Consider the following 22650-nt stretch of genomic DNA (forward strand, 5'->3'; position numbering starts at 1 on the left):
GCATAGTAACCAAACATCGAGATCTACTGGGTCCATCTGTGATGTAGACTGCTGTCTACTATTTGGCAATCAGTAATCTAAAGGGCAGCAACTAAACTGGATTTTACCATGCCTAAGGCTCCATTCACATGTCCGCAATTCTGTTCCGCATTTTGCAGAACGGAATTGTGGACCCATTCATTTCTATGGGGCCACACTATGTGCTGTCCGGATCCGGAAATTCGGATCCGCAGTTCTGTTCCTGAAAAAAATAGAACATGTCCTATTCTTGCGGACAAGATTTGGCATTTTCTATTACGTGCCGGCGATGTGCGGTCCCCAAAATGCGGAACGCACATTGCTGGTGTCCGTGTTGTGAGGATCCGCAAAACATATACGGATGTGTGAATGGCCCCTAATCCTTTGTGCCCCTGGGACACAAGTGCTGCCAGTGATATCATGCAGTGCCTTATTCCTCTTACCTGATGCCAGTGAACATGCATGGTAGGCAGATCTGAGTACACATAATTATAGGGGAATGGAGTATGGGGGACATACCTACACCTACATGTCTACACAGCTATTTTATGTGTATAGCCAGCAAAAAAGGGGCATCTGTTTGACACAGTGGGGTAAGTGAAGCTAGCTAGTTTCCATATCTGTACTTAAGGTATTCACTTTTGGGAAAAGATTTACACTTCTTCTCCTTGCTGAGAAAGGTGAAAAAACATAAATTGAACCCTATATACATAAGTGTGCTTATTTCTTTTTATGGCCCTGGGTAATAATTGCCCTAACTTATGGCTGGTGTGGATTCCAATCATTTACTCCAGAAAACGGGCATAAATAATGATAAATCTGCATGAGGTGGATGACCCAGCGCATGCCATGCTAAAATACAACATTCTACCCTGATACATAAGACATGACGCCATTTTATCATTTGAGTGATGAGAACATTCAGAATTATACAGCCAGTGCTTTTCCAATAATAATTAAGGTTTTCACCATTTTTAACTAATAATTGGTATACTATTGACCCAATACTCATCGAGTGCCTTAACCAACAGCACAAAACCAGGATGTACTATTAAAATCAATCAATAAGCCTCTGCTTTCAATCTGATCTACGTCAGATCCGTTTTCAGAAAGAGAATGCGGAATCCTGAAGAACTCATTGGCTTCATAACTAAAATTCAAAAAATAGCTTCGAAAAAGGAAATGAGAAAATATACAAACAAGCGTTTCTTATTGGCCAGCATTTACAAGGGCTATGAGAGAAGACAGACAAGTCCCCAGTATGCACCAAGTGCCTCTTACCACAGGACTGATCTTCACCCGGGCAGGAATCAAAAACCGTATCCAGCGGTCCCTGCTTGGGAGAAAGAATCTCTTCTGGTTTAGGAGCATTCAATCCCCCCAACAAGTCCATGTCAGTAGGAAACTCCTTAACCGTCTCATCATCTTGTGCTGGATGCCCTTCATCACTGCGGACCTGAGGCTCACCTATAGAGAATGCACTATTATTTCTCATGTGGTGAAACTAACATTTCAAATACTTTTAAACATCTAGCAAGGACATCCTAGACACAGGAGGCGATACATTTTTATGATAAAAGCATAGCACTAGGGATGAGCGCATTTAATATTTTGAAGTTCGTGTGTGGGTTCGGTTTGTGGTATTTACTGAATTGCGTTATGGATTCCGTTGCCACGGACCATAGCGCAATTCCATGCCTTTAGAGGCAATCCGTTATTCACGACATCATAATAGAAGTCTATTTACGTCCGGTTTACGTTATACAGGAGAGGACTCGAGCATAATGGAAACGGGACGGATCCGCTATGCAGGCCATAGACTTCTATTATGACGGAATGAATAACGGATTGCCTCTAAAGGCATGGAATTGCGTTATGGTCTGTGGTAATGGAATCCATAAGGCAATTCAGTAAATACCACAAAACGAACCCACTTTAAAATATGAAATCCGCTCATCCCTACATAGCACCATTGAATTCTGGGTAGCAAAATACTGTATACGCTAAGTCTGGATCTAACAACTATGCAGTGAAGGAGCTCAAAACACAAGTACATGAAATTAAGGAAGATATAATAAAATTAGAATTGATTTTGTTTAGCCATTTTTACACTTCCATTGTAAAGCTCTGTTCACATCTAGTTAATTTTTTTTTGCTTCCATTGGAGGTGGACTTTGGGAGAATGCATTGACGTACACCTCGGACATATAGCACTGTATAGCCACACAGCAGCACACAACCCCCATCGGCTTTCTTTATAACAAAACATATAACTCATGGTAGAACGCTATATAGATCCAACTAGTGGCTTCCAGCCGTTGAAAAACGACAACTCCCATCATTCCATGACAGCTGGCTACTATCAGGGTATGACTGGGTTGTGGCTTTGAGAGAACACCGATCTAGATAATAGTGGCGGCTTACCAAGTGGAGCATCCTGAGCCTTGTTAGAATCAGATGCAATGGTAACATTCACTGAAGACGTAGGGACATGCTGTGCATCAGGTGAGATTAAGGAATCCATATCCATACAGGGACCTTTCCATTCTGATTCCTCAAGTGACTGAGCTGTAGTAGTGTCTTCTTCAACTGGACCTGTTTGACACAGTGTAGAGAACATGTAATATTAGGAGCTACCATTAAAGAGTCAATTCTCCTTCATCTGGGTCACAGAATGTCCAGTAGTTCTAGGTCCGCTGGAAATCTCAAGCCACTACTGTATGTGGCACCCTGGCTCCATTAGGATTATGCCACCTATGAAATGGATCATGGTAACTGAGCTAAGGGTATAAATTGTTCAGACATTCACTCGCCATAGGGTAGATTACATGATGCCACTTGCATTGATTTTAAACATCTTGAAGATTTTAAACCAGTCAAACTGAATTTTACTAAAGTAAAAACAACCAGCTCTATTAAGGGTGCATTCACACTGCTGTGTACAGATGTAGCAGAGCTAGAAGGAATGATTAACTATCAGCAATAGCGGTCAGAACATTGTATAAGCATTGTGCACATTCCTTAATTCCATCTCCAGGAAATGCACATTTATTCCTTTTTGAAAACGGCTCCCAAGTGCTCAGCTGTGCCCATGCCCACCAGCCTTCCCCGATTTCTGCTCCCCCCCTAACCTCCCAAAGGCTTCCTCCCTTCCCCTGATGTCACTGCGATGCAGATCCAAATCTTGCGCAGGAGCCATAAGCCGCGCTTCCGGCGCTTGCGCATTACATTCTCTTCTGTGGACGATCGCTTCAGGGAACTGTAGAACAGAAGGGAATGTGACAGGCTCCCTTTGAAGGGGTTGTGCAGCCTGTTTATAAGGATGACCTATCCTGAGGATAGGTCATCAATACCCGATCGGCGTGGCTCTTACACCCAGCACCCTGCCGATCAGCTGTTTGAAGAGGAGGCGGCGCTCCATGTGAGCGCTATTTCCTCTTCATTACACTGCCCGTCGTCTCCTCTAGAGTGGTGGTGTAGTGTAATGACAAGTACTCACTCCATTCACTTGAACTTAGTACTGAGTACTGAGTACTTGTAATTAAACTAGTCTAATTAAAAAGTTATGACTGTTAGAACACAAAAGGGGGAAAATATTATTGGTCCATAAGACTAAAATTAATTATGTCACTAAGGGGTTGAAATGCAATAGTGTCCCCTGAGTTGTGCGCCAACAAGTTTTACTGCAGACATTCAAAATCTACATTTTTGGGAGGGTTTTTCCAATTTTAAAGTGACTGTTAGGGTGGGTTCCCACTAGCGTTAGGTATCCTGTTATGGCTTTCCGTTATAACGGAAAATAACGGAATCCATAAGACGGAAGGACGGATCCGTTCTTCTGCCCATAGACTTGTATTTGCCTTTAAAAGGCATTCCGTTTTTTTTCCGTCCTAATAGAAGTCTATGGGAATCAAAACGGATCCGTCTGGGTCCTGTTATGCAAGACGGAAAACAAAGTCCTGTCGACAGTACTTGGTTTTCCGTCTTGTATAACAGGACCCAGACGGATCTGTTATGCTTTCCCATAGACTTCTATTAGGATGGAAAGCAAACAGAATGCCTTTTAAAGGCTTCCGTTTTGCAGTCTGTTAATTTCCGTTATAACGGAATCCCTAACGCTGATGTGAACCCGCCCTTAGCAGGTTAAGGCAGTCTAGATCATTGCTTGGTGTTCACACAAATCTCACCGCTGGTGACTTGCAGCAGTTCTGTTTGGAGCTGGAGTTGTGCTTCACCAAGGATCTTCACAACTGAGTCAGCTGGACTCTTCCTCCATTCAGGCCTTTGTCTTTCCTCCAAATCCAGCTTTATTACACCTCCAACAGTCTTATCTAGGTCAAACAGCAAATTTTAAAAGAGTGAATTAATGTATTTATATAAAGTCTTCTTTTCTGTCAATTCCGAGAAGGGTTAGGCTCTATCCACATCTCATTTTTGGCCACTTCATAGTCATCTGTCAGGAATATTGTGTACAGTATAGGCACATGTTGGCACACAATAAGTTAGACTATGCTTTCCTATCCTATACAGATCGAAATTAATGCCGGCACATACCTATGCCATTGACAAATGCTGGGTGCATGGGATCCTATGGACTTGTCAGAGGTATATATCAGATACTATTCTCAATGTATGCATTTTATATTGCCCCAAACAAGATGTGAACAAAGCCTCCGAGAGCTACTTGATGCACACGGTGCTTTATTCTCACAACTGCAGTTATGGGACCTTCTTGATTTTCTCCCTTGACAATAGAAATGTCTTTCCGTGGAATCTTGTATGGTCAGAGTGCAAGGTGCAATGAGACATATGGCTCTAATCTCACCAGAAGTAATGGGAGACAGGGACACAATAATTGCAGATTTTGTAATTCTATAGTGTGACACGGTATAAGCACTTGCCCCTAAACGCGTTTCCATAGTTTAGCAATATCAATCTCGGTGACCTCTAAGTAGCTTTTTATGGCTCCAAACTATGGAACCAGACATGGCGAGGAAGGAACAATGGATCGGTGCACATTTCTGGCTCAGAACTTCAGCAAGGGCTTCATTTATGAGCTTCATGAGCTGAACCACCTTGTAGATCTGCTCTCTCAGCAGGAGTTTTCATTCATTTTGGCTGTAGGGACGCTTTAACTTTACAAATATGCTGCTAATGTGAAACTGGATATTAAGGAAAAGGTGTATAATAGCGCTTTTGCATCATACATCTGTACCAAGGTGTTTTCTACTTAAGATTTTTTTTTTATATATATTTTTTAATATGAGCCCATGTGGTTCTGTTAATCGATTTTCAGCAATGCGGAAACCCCACATGGCGAGGTCACAGAACATTTTTACTATTAGTGAGGATTAGGCTCCTTCCCATACTGTATATAAAATCTGGTAGTGACAATAGGTAGCATAATACACTTTAATGGAACACATTATTCTCTTTACAAGCCTCAAACCCCCCATGCTTTCCTGCACAGGTGCACTTCAGAAATACAGTACAGAATCTGAACTCGTGCTTCCTCCAATAACATTTTTACAGCAGATTAACAAATAGATCCCAGGTATACTGTAGAATAACTACCACATCAGCAGAAATATACCCTGCCTAACGCACAGGCACTGAGGATAATGGGGCATATATACTGCATACATATCATGTCACTAAAATACAGCAACGGGGATGCAAAGCAAAATGAATACTCTCCGAAATTTGTAAGCATGATGTTCATTTACACCAAAAAAAGGCACATAATCAAACACAATGATGTTCGAAGAATCTATGTACACAGCCTAATAAAAAGAGCAAAAGAGTAGCCATGTACAGTACACAAAGTGCGCTCCATGTCTATCCTATTTCTGAATTTCTATGGCATTTGCATAGCCATGTGAACAGCACTGTGTCCATACTATGAATGATGCAGCGCTCTCCCCTTTTCCTAAGCAATGCAAAAAACAAAGTTACACCAGCACCTCCAAACAATGTTAAAAAGGGGTGCATGCTACCAAGGCTGCAATGTAAAAGCAAACACGGGCTACAAGTAGCAGCACACTGACATGCACAAAGACACAAGCAAACACTGGAAACATGAATAAATGTAAATTGCATTACTGCTATACTTACTATAGGAAAATTAGAAGCCTTTTGCACACATTTTTGATCAAAATTGTGTTGGGCCCATCTACCGGAACGGACGGAACCTACACTTACAAACATTGAACATTTGAGGGAGTGGCTGCCCCCATTTGGACCGTGCACTCCCTGCCCACGGCTTCTAATCAAAGAATGACATGGCCAGATTCTACATTGCCTTCAATTTTGTAGGCCAAAAGCCCAGGAGAGTTAAAGAGGCTCTCCGGGCTTTTAATATTGAGGACCTTCCTCAGGAAAGGTCATCAAAATCAGATTGGCGGAGTCCGACACCCGAAACCCCCACCGACCAGCTGTATGAGGAGACGGCGCACACAGTGTGCACATGCTGTCTACTTTTACTCTTCCTGCTGCTTTGCCATAGACACAGCAGCAGCAGGAAGAGAGACGAGAGACGGGACGTCTACTCATACAGCTGATCGGTGGGGGTGCTGGGTGTCGTACCCCCACCAATCTGATATTGATGACCTATCCTAAGGATCATCAATATTAAAAAGATCAGAGAACCCCTTTTAGTCTGATAGTGTAGGTCCTGTCTTTTGGAAGCCAACTTGTCGCTGGTAGATGGGCCCGACACAATTTGGCAAAGTCCTTGTAATTATCATATATTAAAGTATAGCAGTAATGCAGTTTACATTTATTTATGTTTCTAGTGTCTGCATGTGTAGAGCTTGTTTGCTGTTCCTAAGTAGGAAGTCCCAGCACATATCATGCACTAATAAGTAGCAGAATAATATACATTACAGTCTTGTCTTCTGTGCCACTAAAGTTATGGAAACACTCAGTCGTCATTTTTTCCTGCTGAAGAAGCTTTAGCCATAAAATGAATTCAAGAAACACGTCTGACGTAAGAATGGAAATTTTAGCTTATATTGACATGAAAGGAGCTTCCAATCATATAAAAATATTTGCAGTGCATAATAGTTTAAAAGGAGTTTTCCAGGGCTTTGATTTTCTTGAATATCAGATCAGTGGTGGTCCAACTTCCAGATACCCCACCCATCAGCTCATTAAAAAGGCCATGATGTTCCTCCGAGCATCTTCATTGTTTGTCAGACACAGCTCTGTACATTTTGCAATGACTGTGCCTGGAACGGAAGCTCAGTCCCATTGACTTGAACTGGACTGAGCAGCTAAGAGATTCAATACCAGTGTAGGAAGCTATGTCTGGTAAACAATGAAGAGGGAGCTCACTAGAACACCATGGTCACTTCAATCAGCTGATCAGTGGGGGTGCTGGGTGTCAAACCCCCAACCAATCTGATATTGATGGCCTAGTGTAAGGAAAACCCCTCTTATATATTATGATGTGCTGGAGGTATACTGTATGATTCTTCACATTTTAAAGTACTTACTGTCAGCAGCACATATAGTATCCTCTATAAGAGTGAGTTGTGCAAGGGGAATTACTGGATCTTCTGCTTCCCACTTCTTGCGGTCAGAAACATGGTTTTCATGCTGCTCACCATCACCGTTATCAGCCTTTACTGGGATATCCTCATTGGGTAATCCCTCGTCTTCCTGAGCTTTAAGATTCTGGTTCAATCTCTTTAGTATTTGTCGTTTCTCATTCTAAAAATAAGAATTCAGAAATTGAGTTTTTTGTATACTACACCGAGTGTTATATCTGGTTACTTCTTTCTCCAACTATAGTACATATGACGTGATTGCATCCAATACTTCTCAATTCATGTCATAGCCAGCTCACACAATTCAGGCTAAGGGCTCATGCAATGTATGGGGCCACAAAAGAAGCGGACGGCACACCTATGTGCAGATCGCAAAAATGGCTACAGCTGTGCGCATGAGCCCTAAAGGAATGTCTGCTATTAGGAAGTATCCCACATAAAGCATGGGGAGATTGTGTATGGATCCAAGTAACTAAATATGAACAAGCATTTTATAGTTACAGGCGTTAACATTCACAATAAGAAGAAGTGTCTACTAACTTGGAATGAAGTATCGGCTTTTTGGGGGTCTTCTGTGTTGTCCCTGATTTCTGCCACTTCAACCTGCTGCCAGGAGAAAGAGAAACAGAAATAACACACAAGATAAAGGATATGCATACTCCATCATCTCCTCCAGTAGTGTTCAGCCTCCTAAGTAGTTCAGGATGCTTACTAAAGTATAAGCACTTGCTTTTGAGATTTTTGGCTTCAGATATTTCAGAGAAGAAACCCCTATGAATATGATGCTTGTGGCACTGATGATGGAAGACTTTCTATAGTCTACTATAATTTCTATTGTCAGTTGAGCCGTTTTCATTGACTCCATTTGCTGATGCAAGCCCAAGAGTCCTAATATTCATGACCTCTTGACTTCTCCCAACCCCTGCTGTTGATTGACAGCGCTCTTCTTATTGCAATCAGTGTCAGGGATAGGGGAAGGCTAGTGTCAGGAACTCATTAATAGGAGGACTTCTCAGCGCGTGCTCTGTATCGAGGGGATTCCAGCCCTTGGCTCATACTGGAGCTGCTCAATACAGGAACCCTGCGCTTTGCTCAGCACATGTCACCACTTTATGCCGCCCTCAGATAGGATAGCATACTAACTTGGAATGAAGTATTGGCTTTTTGGGGGTCTGTGTTGGAAGGTGCCTCTCAATAAATTGGGGCATCTCTGGCAGTCCATGTGCCAGAAACTGAAGTCTACGCCAGCTGGGGGCAGGCACAGGCTTCAGCTAAAAGTTATGCCAGAAATTGGCTTAGTCATAGTAAATCCGGTGGGGCCGTGCGAAGCCCCACACCGTTTTCTCTCCACTTCAGAAAAGTGGCGAGAAGGTTACAAAGTCGGAAATCATGGTGCACATATGGCGTGCGCTATAATGTGCGACTTATTTAAATGCATCGATAAATGCCCTTCATTCTTTTATTTGAGAAGCAATCCCTTTAAAGAGAATTTGTCGCAGTTAAATGCCCAAAGAAAGACATACAGGACCTGCTCTCTAGTGGTGAGGGTAACTAATTCCTCTAACCAAAGGGTGTATATTACACCTGCCCATTTTTCGGCAGATGATCGCTAACGAGCGTTCATAGTAACACTTATTAGCGATCATCTGCCGCTGAGTAAACGCTCTTTCATCGGGCAATCCAAATCTTTTGACAGGTTAAAAAAATCATCTTTTGCAGGCAGCAGATTATGGTGTCTAATCACGATCTGCTGCTGAGAAACAGTGATTCAGTATAGGAAAGAGCGATGGTATAACGATCACTCCTCCCTATACTGAGGAGGAGATTGCTGACACGTAATAGCAGCGGTCTCCTCTGCTAGCGAACAGACGATTGCCCGGAAGGAACACTTCCCTCCCGACAATCGCCTGTTAAATTGGGTTGTCTAATACATGTGAACAAATAAGGCTGGGATTACACACTGACTTTGGTCATGTCTCATCATCATTAGCTGTGCTACAGGTACAGTACTGTCCAGAAGCTGGTACCACCACTCTCTCTATGCCCTGCGGTTGGTGCTCATCCCCAACAACCTCTCCGCCAACAGGTTGGTGTGTACAATATCTGCAAGTAATGAGAAAATACTCAGTTGGCTCTTGTGTAACGTTTAACTTTTTTATTAACTTGTAATCCACCAATTAGTGTGACTTACTGGTGGATTACAAGTTAATAAAAAGTCATACATTATGCAGGAACCAATTAAGTACTGTCCACCTTCTTGAAGATACAGGTGAAACTCGAAAAATTAGAATATTGTGCAAAGTTCATTTATTTCAGTAATGGAACTTAAAAGGTGAAACTAACATATGAGATAGACTCATTACATGCAAAGCGAGATATTTCAAGCCTTTATTTGTTATAATTTGGATGATTACGGCTTACAGCTTATGAAAACCTCAAATTCACAATCTCAGGTACCCTTTGCTCAGGGGGTATGGACTAATTAGCTGACTAGAGTGTGACACTTTGAGCCTAGAATATTGAACCTTTTCACAAAATTCTAATTTTAAGCTGCATTAATGCAATTCCTTTTAATTTGCATTACTGAAATAAATGGATTTTTGCACCATAATCTAATTTTATGAGTTTCACCTGTATAGTGTGACAGGTACAGCCATGAGATTTTAATTTTGACTCCCGTGTCTTTCTAACAACTTTATTTCTCGTATTCTGCTGGGCAATATTCTTGAGAAACTTACATAACATGGGAGCCTATGTATTCTTATAGAGTTACCCCATTCTTAGGTTAGGGCTACATGGCAATCTACTTTCCTCATGTGACCACTACAACAAAAACAGCATGAAATACCACATATTGGAAACTCCTAGGATAATCATAAGTTGCATGTGATGTTTTTCGCATTATGGAACATCACATTATACTGCGATTTTCATGTGACTCAAATATTAGCATTGCAATTTTTAGGTTTCCAAGATGGGACCAACACAGATGTCTTCAGCTGCCAAGCGCACATGCAACAGGTCAGCCAGTTTCATAGGTACAAATCTGCTGACAGAAGCCCTTTTTTTTTTTACGTTCCTCCCCCCACACTGGTTGAAAGTGAACATACAGCTCCAACATTCTTCAGCGCAGAGGTCATCGAGATGGCTGGTGTGCTAGGTTTCAAGTGAGGCTGTCCTTTGACTGGGGAACCCCCAACATCTGCAGGAGACGCATGGCTGGGGGAGGCTGGAGTTGGTCCTGCAGCATTAAAAGGCACATTAGGATTCTTGAAACCCCGGGCAGCCAACTGAAAAAAAGCATAAAGAAGGGGGAAAAAAAATAAAAAATGTTAAAGAAAAATCCTTTTTTACCTGAAAAATTATAAGAGGTGGGGCACACGTGTTTTTAAAAAAATCCAAGAAGTTCATCAGAGACTGACAATAAAGGCTGCTAATAAGAACAAATGAAACAGAAAAAGAAAATGTCACATCGGAAATTGCCAAGTGGATCTAATCATTAAGTTATGGCCTAGACTCAGGAAAGGCCATCACTAGCTGATTGGAAGGGGTCCGACACCTCGCACCCCTGCTGATCATCTGTTCTGGGTATCTCCGAAGTCAGTGCCGCAGCTACAGAGCACAGTTAACATTGTAGTAGACAGGGCTCGTCACTGCAGCACTGTTCCCATTAACTTCAATGGGAGCAGTCCAGCAGTGACAAGCGCTGTCCACTGCGATGTTGGCGGTACGGTGTAGTTTCGTCACCAATTTCTAGCGCCAGAGTTGCACAGAACTGAGGATAGGCAAACACATAGAAAAGGCTGGACAACCCCTTTAATGCACATTCCAGATCCAAATCTCTTGGCTGTGTTGTCAAGTATGTGCAACATGATCCAAGCCAATGACCCCAGCACATGTGGTCCTTCATTTAGTGTCAACTGCCTGTTATATAGTTTGGTAATATTATCAATGTCTGCTATATGTTGGCACTCTGGTGGCACTTTTATAGTGTTGGGTGCTTACATATCACAGTGCCTAACAGGTAATATGACTTACAACACCCAAACAATGTCTGTGAACGTTCTCAGTCATCCAGGTCATAGTATATCGGTAGTAATAAGTCAAAGTAACTGGACTTGTATTCTTTCCTAACGATGTTTCACTAGTCATCCGACTGGCTTTCTAAATTAGAATGGAAACTAGCTAAGGCCCCTTTCACACGAGCGAGAAATCCGCGCGGGTGCAGTGCGTGATACGAACGCATTGCACCCGCACGGAATCCAGACCCTTTCATTTAAATGGGTTTGTGTATGAGCGTTGTTTTTTCACGCATCACTTTTGCGGTGCGTGAAAATCGCAGCAGGTTCTATATTTTGTGAATTTCAAGCAACGCTGGACATATATAAGTGAATGGGGCTGTGTGAAAGTCGCGTTGCGTCCGCAAGCAAGTGCGGATGTGATGCGATTTTCACAGATGGTTGCTAAGAGATGTTGTTTGCAAACATTCAATTTTTTTTATCGTGCGCGTGCAAAACGCAGTAAATCGCATTGCACCCAGGCGATAAAAACGGAACAACTGAACGCGATCGCAAACAAAACTAAATGGCTTTGCTTGGGAAATCGTGCCGTTTTCACTAAACGCATCCGGACACGCTCGGGGCCTAAAAGTCTTCAAAAGAAAATACATGTCCACTTGCTCTGACTAACACTGATAGCACCCACATCACCTAGTTTTATTGGAGATCCTCTCTTACCCTTTATCATTGCACAATTGGGCAGATTTGCCATTCTTAAGTATATAAATGCTAGGGGACAACCCTTATGGGAGCTGTTTTGCCAAAGGGGTTTTCAACCGGCTTCACAGAAACAAAATAACAGGAAGAACAGAATTCAACATACTTTTATTTTTCACAACAGACATTTTTGAGAAAGAATCAAATTAATATATTAAGGACTATGTCGTCATGCGAGTTTAGGATTTCGAGATTATATCAGGAAAGTTATTGTAAGATGCAGGTCTTCTACAGGTCATACCATCCCAGTTGATCAGGAAATAAAGTTGGCTTTTATGAAGAGCTAGCATTACCTAACTATGCATGATATATATACCCATGGTCAGATTATGTTCTAGAGACAGCCTAACTACCCACCCAGCAAGCATAAAACCAGAGAGTCTCTTAATGGCTATATAAGTACTAAAGATAAAATTATGGATCTCCTCAGGGAAAGACTAGCGCAAGAAAAAGTAATTTCTTCCTGCAGACGCTTTGGGGAGCAGTTTCAGCTCTGATTTGGTGTAAAATTGCTGATATTCCAAATAAAATAGGGCTCAACCTGGATAAGGCTTTATGAGCAGGTATGGAAAATAGTGGCATTATCTGCGCTCACATCTGCATTCCCATTATGGGCTGCAGAACAATATAAAATGGAATTTGTGTGCTAAAGGGCTAAAGGTTAAAGAACAAAATCTGTATTCTTCACATTCCACAGACGTGTGATCGCTGAATATTGGTTGTGAAATTAATTGTATTTTCGTACATTAAGACATTACCTTGCACTTCCCATAAAGCCCTCTTCCATTAGAGAATGTCTGGCAGTTGGATTGAAAAGGGCACATTAAGTTAAGTTACAAGTGTAAATGATGGGTGTACGTGCAAAGTGGAGAAGTTATGTGTTCCTCATCTCTACATGTCAAATAAACAAGGCCTGCACCTGGGAGACCACACAGGAGCGGCTCCTGACACCCTGCCGCGGATACAATTAACCTTTCACCGGGGATGAGAACTGCTGGCTGCAGGTGACAGAAGCTTTTCTAATGGTGACAGATACAAATGGGGATTTGCCCCGATGACTAACACGGTCTCATCACATGGTGCATACCTGTAATTGGTGAAATTCCAAACAATAAAGGGTAAATATCTTTTCACCTGGCTGGTAGATAAAAGATATGGTTGGTCGGAACGCTTACCAACATGGAACCTTTGTCACGAGCACAGTCCGCTATATATAACCAATAGCTAAAAACCAAGTAATTCATACAAAAAAGACTGTCTTACAGTGACTGGGTATCAGTAAGATTTAATATGTCTAGTCACACTTTAATACCATGCAGAATTAATAAAATCAACATGCAATGCATTAAGAAGAATGGTATTAAAAATTATGATAAGAATAAATAGTATTTAATAACTAACAAATAAATAACAGTCACAGTCCTTTAATTAGCCGAATTCGGGCCATCGCAACAACAGCTAAAATGTTTTAAAAAGTGGCAGATGGACCCACACCTATCTCCAGGAAAGGCCCCCCAAAGTGAGTGCAGAGGAGCCGCACATGCATGGTCATCCTCCATTTATTTCTATAGGACTGCCGAAAATAGCCAATTGCTGGCTCGGCTATCTCCGGTGGTCCCATAGAAGTGAATGGAGCGGTGGTCTAGCTTGCATGGTGCGCTCTCCATTAATTTCTATGGGACTTCCAAAAATAACAAAGTTTCAGATAGCCCATTTTTGAGATAGGTGCGGGTCTCAGAGGTGGGACACACACCTATCCAATTTGAAAAAAAAAAAATTTCTGCCTGAATTCTTGGGCAACTGAAATGACAAATTTTCCCCCATCGGTCAATGAACTGTGTAGAGTGGTGTTGTAATCTCAGGGGAAGTCTCATCGTGCACTTGGGGAAAAGGAACCCTCTATCGGACTATCATATTGGCAGTTGTGTTAGTCAAGACTTCAGAAGAGAAGAATCTAGGGGTCCCGATATCAGACAGCTGCAAAATGAGTGGACAGTGTGGGCAGACAGCTTGGAAAGAGTCAGGTGTTTGGCTATATAACTACAGTAGGAAGATATAGATAAGATCCCACTGTATAAAGAGTCAGTGAGACCACATCTGAAATACTGTCCAGTTCTGGAGTCCCACCTACAGACAAATATGGATAAAAGGGAACAGGTGCAAAAGTGGGCTACAAAAATGGTGGAAGGTCTGAAGTTTAAAACATATTAGGAGACACATAAAGGGGTTGTCCCACGAAAATTATTTTACAGTTTTTAAACCAGTACCTGTATCTGAATACTTTTGTAATTGCATGTAATTAAAAATTGTGTATAACCACTGAGTTATTTAATAAAATGTGTTTGTATAGCGCCACCTGCAGTTTTTTTCTTTTCCTTTTTCTTTGTTCAGCTCACTGAGATGGCCGCACATGCTCAGTTTCATCCTTCAACTGCCTTCAGAGCTGTGATAGGAAGAGCTGAGACACTCCTCCTGAGCTGTGATAGGGAGAGCATGGACACACCTCCTGAGCTGTGATAGGGAGAACATGGACACGCCTCCTGAGCTTCAGCAGTAAAGACACTACCCTTGAGCTGTCATCTTGATATAAATCTAGCAGAGCAATGAATTTGGAGGTCTCTGGATCCATGTGAGGTACAGGGCTGGCTCTAGCTTTGTTAGAAAGAGATGGTCATGTACTATATTATGTCTGATTTTCATTTTTTACATTATTCATGGGATAACCCCTTTAATCTGAATAGTTTGGAGGAAAGAAGAGAAAGGGGCAACATGATCGAAACTTTTAGATATGTTAAAGGAATAAATAAGGTTCAGGAGGGAAGTGTTTTTAACAAAAAATAAATAAAAAATAATCCACACAAGAACAAAGGGCACAATCTAAAATTTGTTGGGTGGAAGATCAGAACCAAAAGCAGGAAGTATTTTTATAACAAAAGAGTAGTTATGGCTTGGAACAAACTACCAGCAGATGTGGTTGGGAAATCGACAGTAAGTGAATTTAAACATGCCTGGGAAAAAGACGTGTCTACCCTAGGATAAGTAATGATATCAGGGCAGACAAGATGGCCCAGGGGATCTTTTTCTACTGTCAATCATCTATGTTTCTATCATATAGTAACAGGCGGTAAACAGCTGGAACAGAAGAGGTCCAGACGACATCCCCAGAGTTCTTCAGACTACTATCAGATTAAGGCTTCATTCACATGACCATAGTCTGTTCCGCAAAATACAGATACCTTCAATGTGCATTTTTCTGACTCCCATCAATAGAAATTACTATTCTCATCTGCAATATGGACCAGAATAGGACATGTTCTATAATTTGCTGAATATGCACATGGATCCGCAAAATTACAGATGTGTGCATGACCCCATAGAAATGAATGGGTCAGTGTACTATACACAAAAATGCGGACATGGGGGATGATAACAACCAGTTGTCAATTATGTATACATATTCAGGAGAATGCTAGAATATATGCTACATAATTGTTATTTCATGGGGATTCTGGCATTTACTGAAAGGACAGGTTCTCTGTAAAGTTACCTAAATTACTTAATCAGCAGATAGTATTATATTATATAATATATTATGATATAATTTATTTGTATACTACGGGTGATCAACTACTTTAAAGGCCCTTTTACATTTCCCAAAGCAAAGCAGCAAGCGATTGTTGGGAAAGAAGCGTTCAGTGGAGGAGACCGCTATACCGTATTTACATGCAGTGATCCCCTCGACTGAATAGGGAGGAGAGATGACTAATGTCGCTCGTCCCCATACAGAATCATTGTTTTCTGGCAGCAGAGTGCTCTTTAGACGTCAAGATCTGCTGCCGGTAAAGGATGATTTAGGTGTCTGCACGAACGATCTTATTACTCGCTGAACGAGTGTTCATACGAATGCTCGTCGGTGATAATCCATCAGGCAGTGTAAAGGGCCCTTTAGAAGCCGCAGTACTGGCTAGATGTTACTCAGAGCCTCAAAGCATCAAAGCACCTCCAAAGAATGCTTCATCCTATTCTCACCCAAAGATCCAACCTCAAGGCAATCCACGATTCTGGGCCCAAATCTGGTTAGAAAACGGATTCCCATGAATTGTACTAAATAACTAAACTCAAAAGACCATCTCCAAAAACTGTTTGACGGTCATAAAAAAAAGAACACTAGAGAAACATAATTTCGAATACCACTTAGCCCATTAAACAGAAGTACTAATAATATTGCTCCAGCAGTGTTAAAAAATAGTTCCAATTTTTTATATTACAGGCATCACTACTATAACAGTGTCCAGACCTACAGTATGTACCAGCCAGGTGAGTACAAATAGAAATATACACCGTGTTCCTAAATGACAACATACTGTACATGTATCTCCATCTGGCTCCGGCAATGCTCTGTACAGCTCTACCTAATTCATATGGTATGTAAGCAGCCAGCCAACAACACCCTGCAGCACTGGAGAGTCACATAACATAACTGGAGAGTCACATAACAAAGTATTGCAAGCAACTATGGAAGGTGTTGGCGTGGTCCAGGAGCAGAAAGGTAAGTGGATTATGCAGCCTGCTACTTGTCTGTATATGTGGGGCTTTAGGGGGGTGCCCCAAGTGTTGGAAAACCTCTTTGATACAGGGTTTTAGTCATCATGATAAACTAGCAGTACATCTGCTTAGTAATGACAACGGACAACTCTTAAAGGGGATGTCACCAGAAAATTCACTGTTAAACCAGACACAATACCTTGAAGGGCTAGCTCATCTGAACGTGATGATACCTATCACTTAGCAATCCGTTGCTTAATTTTTTAGAAAAAGTACTTTTAATCCATATGCAAATGAGCAATTACGTGCACTAAGGGTGGGCCTAAGCCCCTCTTTGCACACCTGCTCCTCCAACTTCCTGTGCCAGCCCCTCCTCTGCCAATCAAGAATGAGAGGGAGGGGCTGGCAGAGGAAGCTGGAGGATCAAGGGTGCACGGAGTGGCTTGGGTCTGCCCTTGGTGCACTTATTGTGATATTAGCTTTTGCTATTTTTACTAAATAAAAGCAAAGTTTTTTTTTCCCAGATAGATTTTATTTCCTTTACATGATTATGGAGGCAGCCTGTGCTGCTGTTAAGGCTCCATTCACACGACCGTGGTGTGTTGCGGACCCGCAAATTGCGGATCCGCAACACACCCGCCCGGCACCCCTATAGAAATGCCTATAGGAGTGGTAACGCACCCATGTGAAATCTTTATCTTCCAGGTGGAGATCCGGCCTCTATACAAATAGGAGCATATACAGAAACGATTTACTTGTATTTACAACTACTCCTATTCACCCATTTATTATAAGGGATCACCAATCATTTTATATCCAAAGAGACCAATATTGGGACCATCCAACCATCTATATGAACTGCTTTTCGTGATTTTCTTTTTTTGATTATATGAACTCCTGATTTTATGAATTCTCGATTATATGGACTTTTTTACATGGACTATATGAATTCTTATATGGACATAAATTCACATATGGACATTAATTAATATTTATCTTCCTTTTATATGGACATTAATTTACATCTTTTTATGGACATAAACCAACATCTTTTATAGGAACCAATATTTATTTATCTATTTACTAATTATTTATTTTCTAAGGAGTGGGCACATCCTAACTTTTACTAAAACCATACAGAATAGATATATAACTATATGTTAATTACCATCTGGTATTTTTAAACTCCATTATCCTTATAACCTAATAAATAATATCCATAGATCCCATTTGTTGCAAGTGCCGTCCATTTATTCCATTTTTAAATGCCTATTCTTGTCCGCAAGCTGCGGACAAGAATAGGACATGTTCTATCTTTTGCGGAGCTGCGGACCTGAAGATCGGGGCCGCGCTCCGCAAATGCGGATGCTGATAGCACACTGTGTGCTGTCCGCATCCATTCCGTCCCCATAGAAAATGAATGGGTCTGCACCCGTTCCGCAAAATTGCGGAACGGATGCGGACCCATTTGCGGATGTGTGAATGCAGCCTAACAGAATTCAGAGATATAGACCATAGGGTCCTGTATACTGGAGAAGATCCTTTAATTTTTATGGGAGAGTGTTTTAGTCACTGTGCAGGGAGAGGTAGTCAATAAGCTGTGACTTCCGATGTTATAAATATATAGGTTTTATCTTTCATTGAAATCCTGTGATGATAATGAGATGACTACTGAAAAGTAAACAGGAAGTGTCAGGGCATTGTAAGACTTAGGCTACTTTCACACTCGCGTTTGGTGCGGATCTGTCATGGATCTGCACAGATAGATCCGTTTAGATAACAAACCGTCTGCATCTGGATCAGTTAGTATCATCTTGAACACCATTGAAAGTCAATGGAGGACGGATCCGTTTTCTATTGTGTCAGATTGTGTCATTGAAAAACGGATCCGTCCCCATTGACTTACATTGTGTGTCAGAACGGATCCATTTGGCTCAGTTTCGTCAGACGGACACCAAAAGGCTGCAAACAGCGAAATGGAGACGGAACTGATGCATTCTGATCGGATCCTTTTCCATTCAGAATGCATTAGGGCAAAACTGATCTGTTTTGGACCGCTTGTGAGAGCCCTGAACGGATCTCACAAACGGAAAGCCAAAACGCCAGTGTAAAAGTAGCCTAAGTGGCCAGTGTGAAAACTACAATGTTTACCAAAAATTCTTCATTATATGCTTAAAGTAAAAAGCGGATGTAAACCATAGGTCATATGCTTCACTTTAATAACTTTCTCTTTTCCATTATATGTATAAAGTTAGTTTTAAAAATGTTGTGCCAACAGAAATTGGTGCTAGTTTAGTTTTTTGTTAAATTATTTTCCTTTTTATTGACATTCACTCGTAAACTTGTTCTTCGGTAACAATCCCTGGACAGGAGGGACACTGTAAGCTGTGCAGAAGGTCAGGACAAATACACAGCTTATAAGGTGTTTTTTATGAAGTGCCTCTTCTGGCCCTTAATTAACGGCTATCTGGAGAGTAATAAAAAACACCAAGACTACTCTTATGTCAATGAGCCTATTGTAGTGTGCAGAAGGAGGAATGTAAGCTGCTGGAGCTGACAGCTTTATTTCGGTCTGCTTTGGGTACATAATATGAAGTCAGAGTGTTAGTGCCCCATACTTTACTGCACACTATAACACAAACACTGCCATACGCATCTCTGGGGAAATCAAAAGGTGGCGATACTGCCGTGCTGGAAAAAACGCCATCAGACACATTTACGTTGTGTCAGTGCAGCAAATAGAAAAACATTACAACGGTATAAATGTCATCTGCAACCTGCAGTCCTTTGTGGAGTCGTTAAAAAAAAGGAGAGAACAAAACAGTTTAACCTTTCCATCTACAACCACGTTAAAAATATATCAAGTTTCTGAAGAGAATGAAAGCGTAATTGTCTAGACTATAAAAGTACCTCTCGGCGGGTTGCTTACTGTATTATAATGGCTTTGTACCTTTGTATAATTTAGTAATGCATGTGGCTAATCATGGAGGGTGCAGAAGGTTTACTCATAATTGCCCAACCTTATACATATTTGAATTATTTAATCCTGGACAAACCCTTCTGTTATGGAAGGGGATGTGGATCGGCTGTATCACTGAAAGATTTGGCTTTGGGGCTACTCCTAAGGGCATCATCGTGGCAGACCCATGGTCTTTAACCTTTAACCCCTATACCGGAACCTGGACTTCACTGCAGGGTAGCCAACAGGCCGTTACCTCCTGAACTAGTCTTTATTTGGGGCCAAGAGACACTGGTGCGGAGCACCAAGGGTTCAGGCAAAATCGTAAACAGGGACAAACCAAGGTCAGGGCGGGCAGATGTAATAATGTAATGTAAACCACTTAAGGAAGGTTTGACCTCGCTTAACTAAAAAAGGAAACTTCCAGTGTGATTCTGAGTAAATTCTAGCCAAGACTGATATATCCCATGACCCCCCCCTTCCCACTGGAAAAACCTGAGCTGAATGCAATATAGCAGATTTCAAAATGGCCGCCGAAAAAAACATTTACACCACCAAATAATGCAACCTCCCTCCCAATTAATACTTTGACACATTGGATGTAAAGTTCCTACAAATTACATTACATTAAAAGGGTGTGTCCAGACTTTTGCCTCACCCTGAATATATATAATAGCATTAATAAAATGTATAATCCCGTGTTCGCAGAGCGCTGCTGCATTGTTTTTATTTTTGCACTTAAACGGATTGTACAGGATAAAAAAATATATTTAAAAACTTTCAGCGATGTGAAAATAAATGAAAACTGCTATTCTCACCTCACCGATCTCCCTGTTCTCTGCTTCCTGCTGCTGGTGATGATGACCTGACACAGGGGCCGCTACAGCTAATCACTGGACCCCCAACAATCTAGCATTTAACATCCATCCAGTGTGCAGGACAGGGATCAGCAACTTCTGGCACTCCAGATGTTGTGAAACTACAACTCCTAGCATGTGCCATTCACTTTTATGGGAGTTCCGAAAACAGCCAAGGAAGTGTGCATGCTGGGAGTCGTAGTTTCACCTCTACTGGAGTGCTCAACCTTGCTGATCCTTGGCGTAGGCGATAAAATGATAATAGCAGGAGTGCTCCATTAAAGATGTTATCCTATGAGTTTTATAAAAGCTGTTCTTTCTTCTAACCTCTGGAAGAATGACAGTTTAGTTAATAGTTACATGTCCCTTGCTCCACCGATGCTGCCATCCCCGCTCCACTCACACAGACTGCGGGCTCTTCCGCCCGGGTCCCAACTGGATGTGTGTGCTTCTTTTCCTGTTCAGCTGCATTCATTATTTTGGTAAAAGCACCGATGCAAACTCCCACGGTCCTAGCCACCGGAAAGGCCAGCACCTTTTCCTAGAGTGTGCAAGTACGTCCACCACTGCTGTTACCAGTTTAATACACTTACAGCTTCCTGCCTGTGAGATCCATGGGCTGGATCTCACAGGCTCACATGGAAGGTAGCCACAATGCCTAAGGAAGGCATCGGGATGCCTTGCCTGCCATCGGGTCCCCATCACAGCAGTGCGGGGACCCGGTGGCCACCCCACACCCGGCAGGATACCACACGTGCCGCAGCAGTGCAAGGGTTAATGCGCTGGAATCAATGTTTTCACCGATGCTGGCGCATATAGCAAGGGTACGGCTATCAGTTACTGCCGGACCCCTGCAGCTGATCTGCGCCCGCCCGATCAGAGAGCTGTAGCTGTACAGCGCTAGGATTTGTGACCCGGATACCAGCGCCGGTATCCTACGGGTTAAGGTTTAAGGCATCATACTTTCACACAAGTTCATTTAATTTAATTTAATAGAGAATAGTGTAAATAGCAAATTTCTAAATCACTTCATTTAAAAAAAAAAATCTACCTGCATTCACCTGAAAAAAAACTAAAAACTAACGTAACGTCATGGCCACCAGGGGTCGCATTTCCACCTAATTAGCAGTCCACTGCCTGTTGTCGGGATGGATTGTCTGTAGGGACAGATCATTCCTAGTACCAGAGATACAGAAGACGTCTCATAAGAAATGGGGGCGTATCAGAGATAGCTGAGATAGTGAGCCCGATAAAAGAACTGCTTCTACACAGCTTTTGAAGAGTATAGGAGCCTCTTGTGAGTCTGTAAGTGTAATTTTCCCCCTTCTTATCTGAAAACATACATAGCAGGAAGTACGGGAAAGGATGTCACAGCAGTACAGTGCTCGCAGTTCCACACAAGGGAGATGCCCCCTGCTTGTGAGAGAAATGCATATAGCTGTGCAGCTGAAAAGGGGAATAATTAGACTGAAAAAGACATTAGGGAAGCCCAAAAAAGACCTTCACAGTTACGATTGTACAATGAAGCGGAGTAATTATGCAAACTTAAAAAACAAACAAACTCAGGAACACTTTAAGGTAAAAATTCAATTTAAATAATAGGTTATTTTTTTGATGACACGTTGCCTTTAACCGCCTCCGGACCGCCTAACGCAGGATCGCATTCCGGAGGCGGCAGTCACAGGCAGAGTCACGCATCGGCGCATCATCTCGCGAGACGCGAGATTTCGCTCAAAGCCGGCCCGCGAAGGGGTATTACATCACCAGCCTGCCAGCCAATGATCGTCGCTGGCAGGCTGGCGATTTTCAAAAAAACTAATCACAAGCCATATAACACCTTATATTTATAAATATAACGTGTTAAATGGCTTCTGTGCTCCTCTGCTGGTCCTTTTGGGCGGTTGGTTCCAGCAGAGGAGCACACATCACTGTGAGTACACCCAACA

At 42.0% G+C, this 22650-nt stretch overlaps 1 protein-coding gene across 1 annotated transcript in view; it reads right to left on the reverse strand.

Moving 5' to 3' along the window:
* The window catches only part of NEK1 (NIMA related kinase 1), a 157462-nt gene that overhangs the window by 53836 nt on the left and 80976 nt on the right, over positions 1–22650 (reverse strand). Inside the window, 6 exon segments of the mRNA XM_040418655.1 lie at positions 1300–1485; positions 2443–2613; positions 4206–4349; positions 7515–7731; positions 8109–8174; positions 10679–10858. Coding sequence (XP_040274589.1) covers positions 1300–1485; positions 2443–2613; positions 4206–4349; positions 7515–7731; positions 8109–8174; positions 10679–10858 — 964 coding nt within the window.

The sequence above is a fragment of the Bufo bufo genome, chromosome 2, assembly GCF_905171765.1.
Source record: "Bufo bufo chromosome 2, aBufBuf1.1, whole genome shotgun sequence".
In the NCBI taxonomy this organism is placed as follows: Eukaryota; Metazoa; Chordata; class Amphibia; order Anura; family Bufonidae; genus Bufo; species Bufo bufo.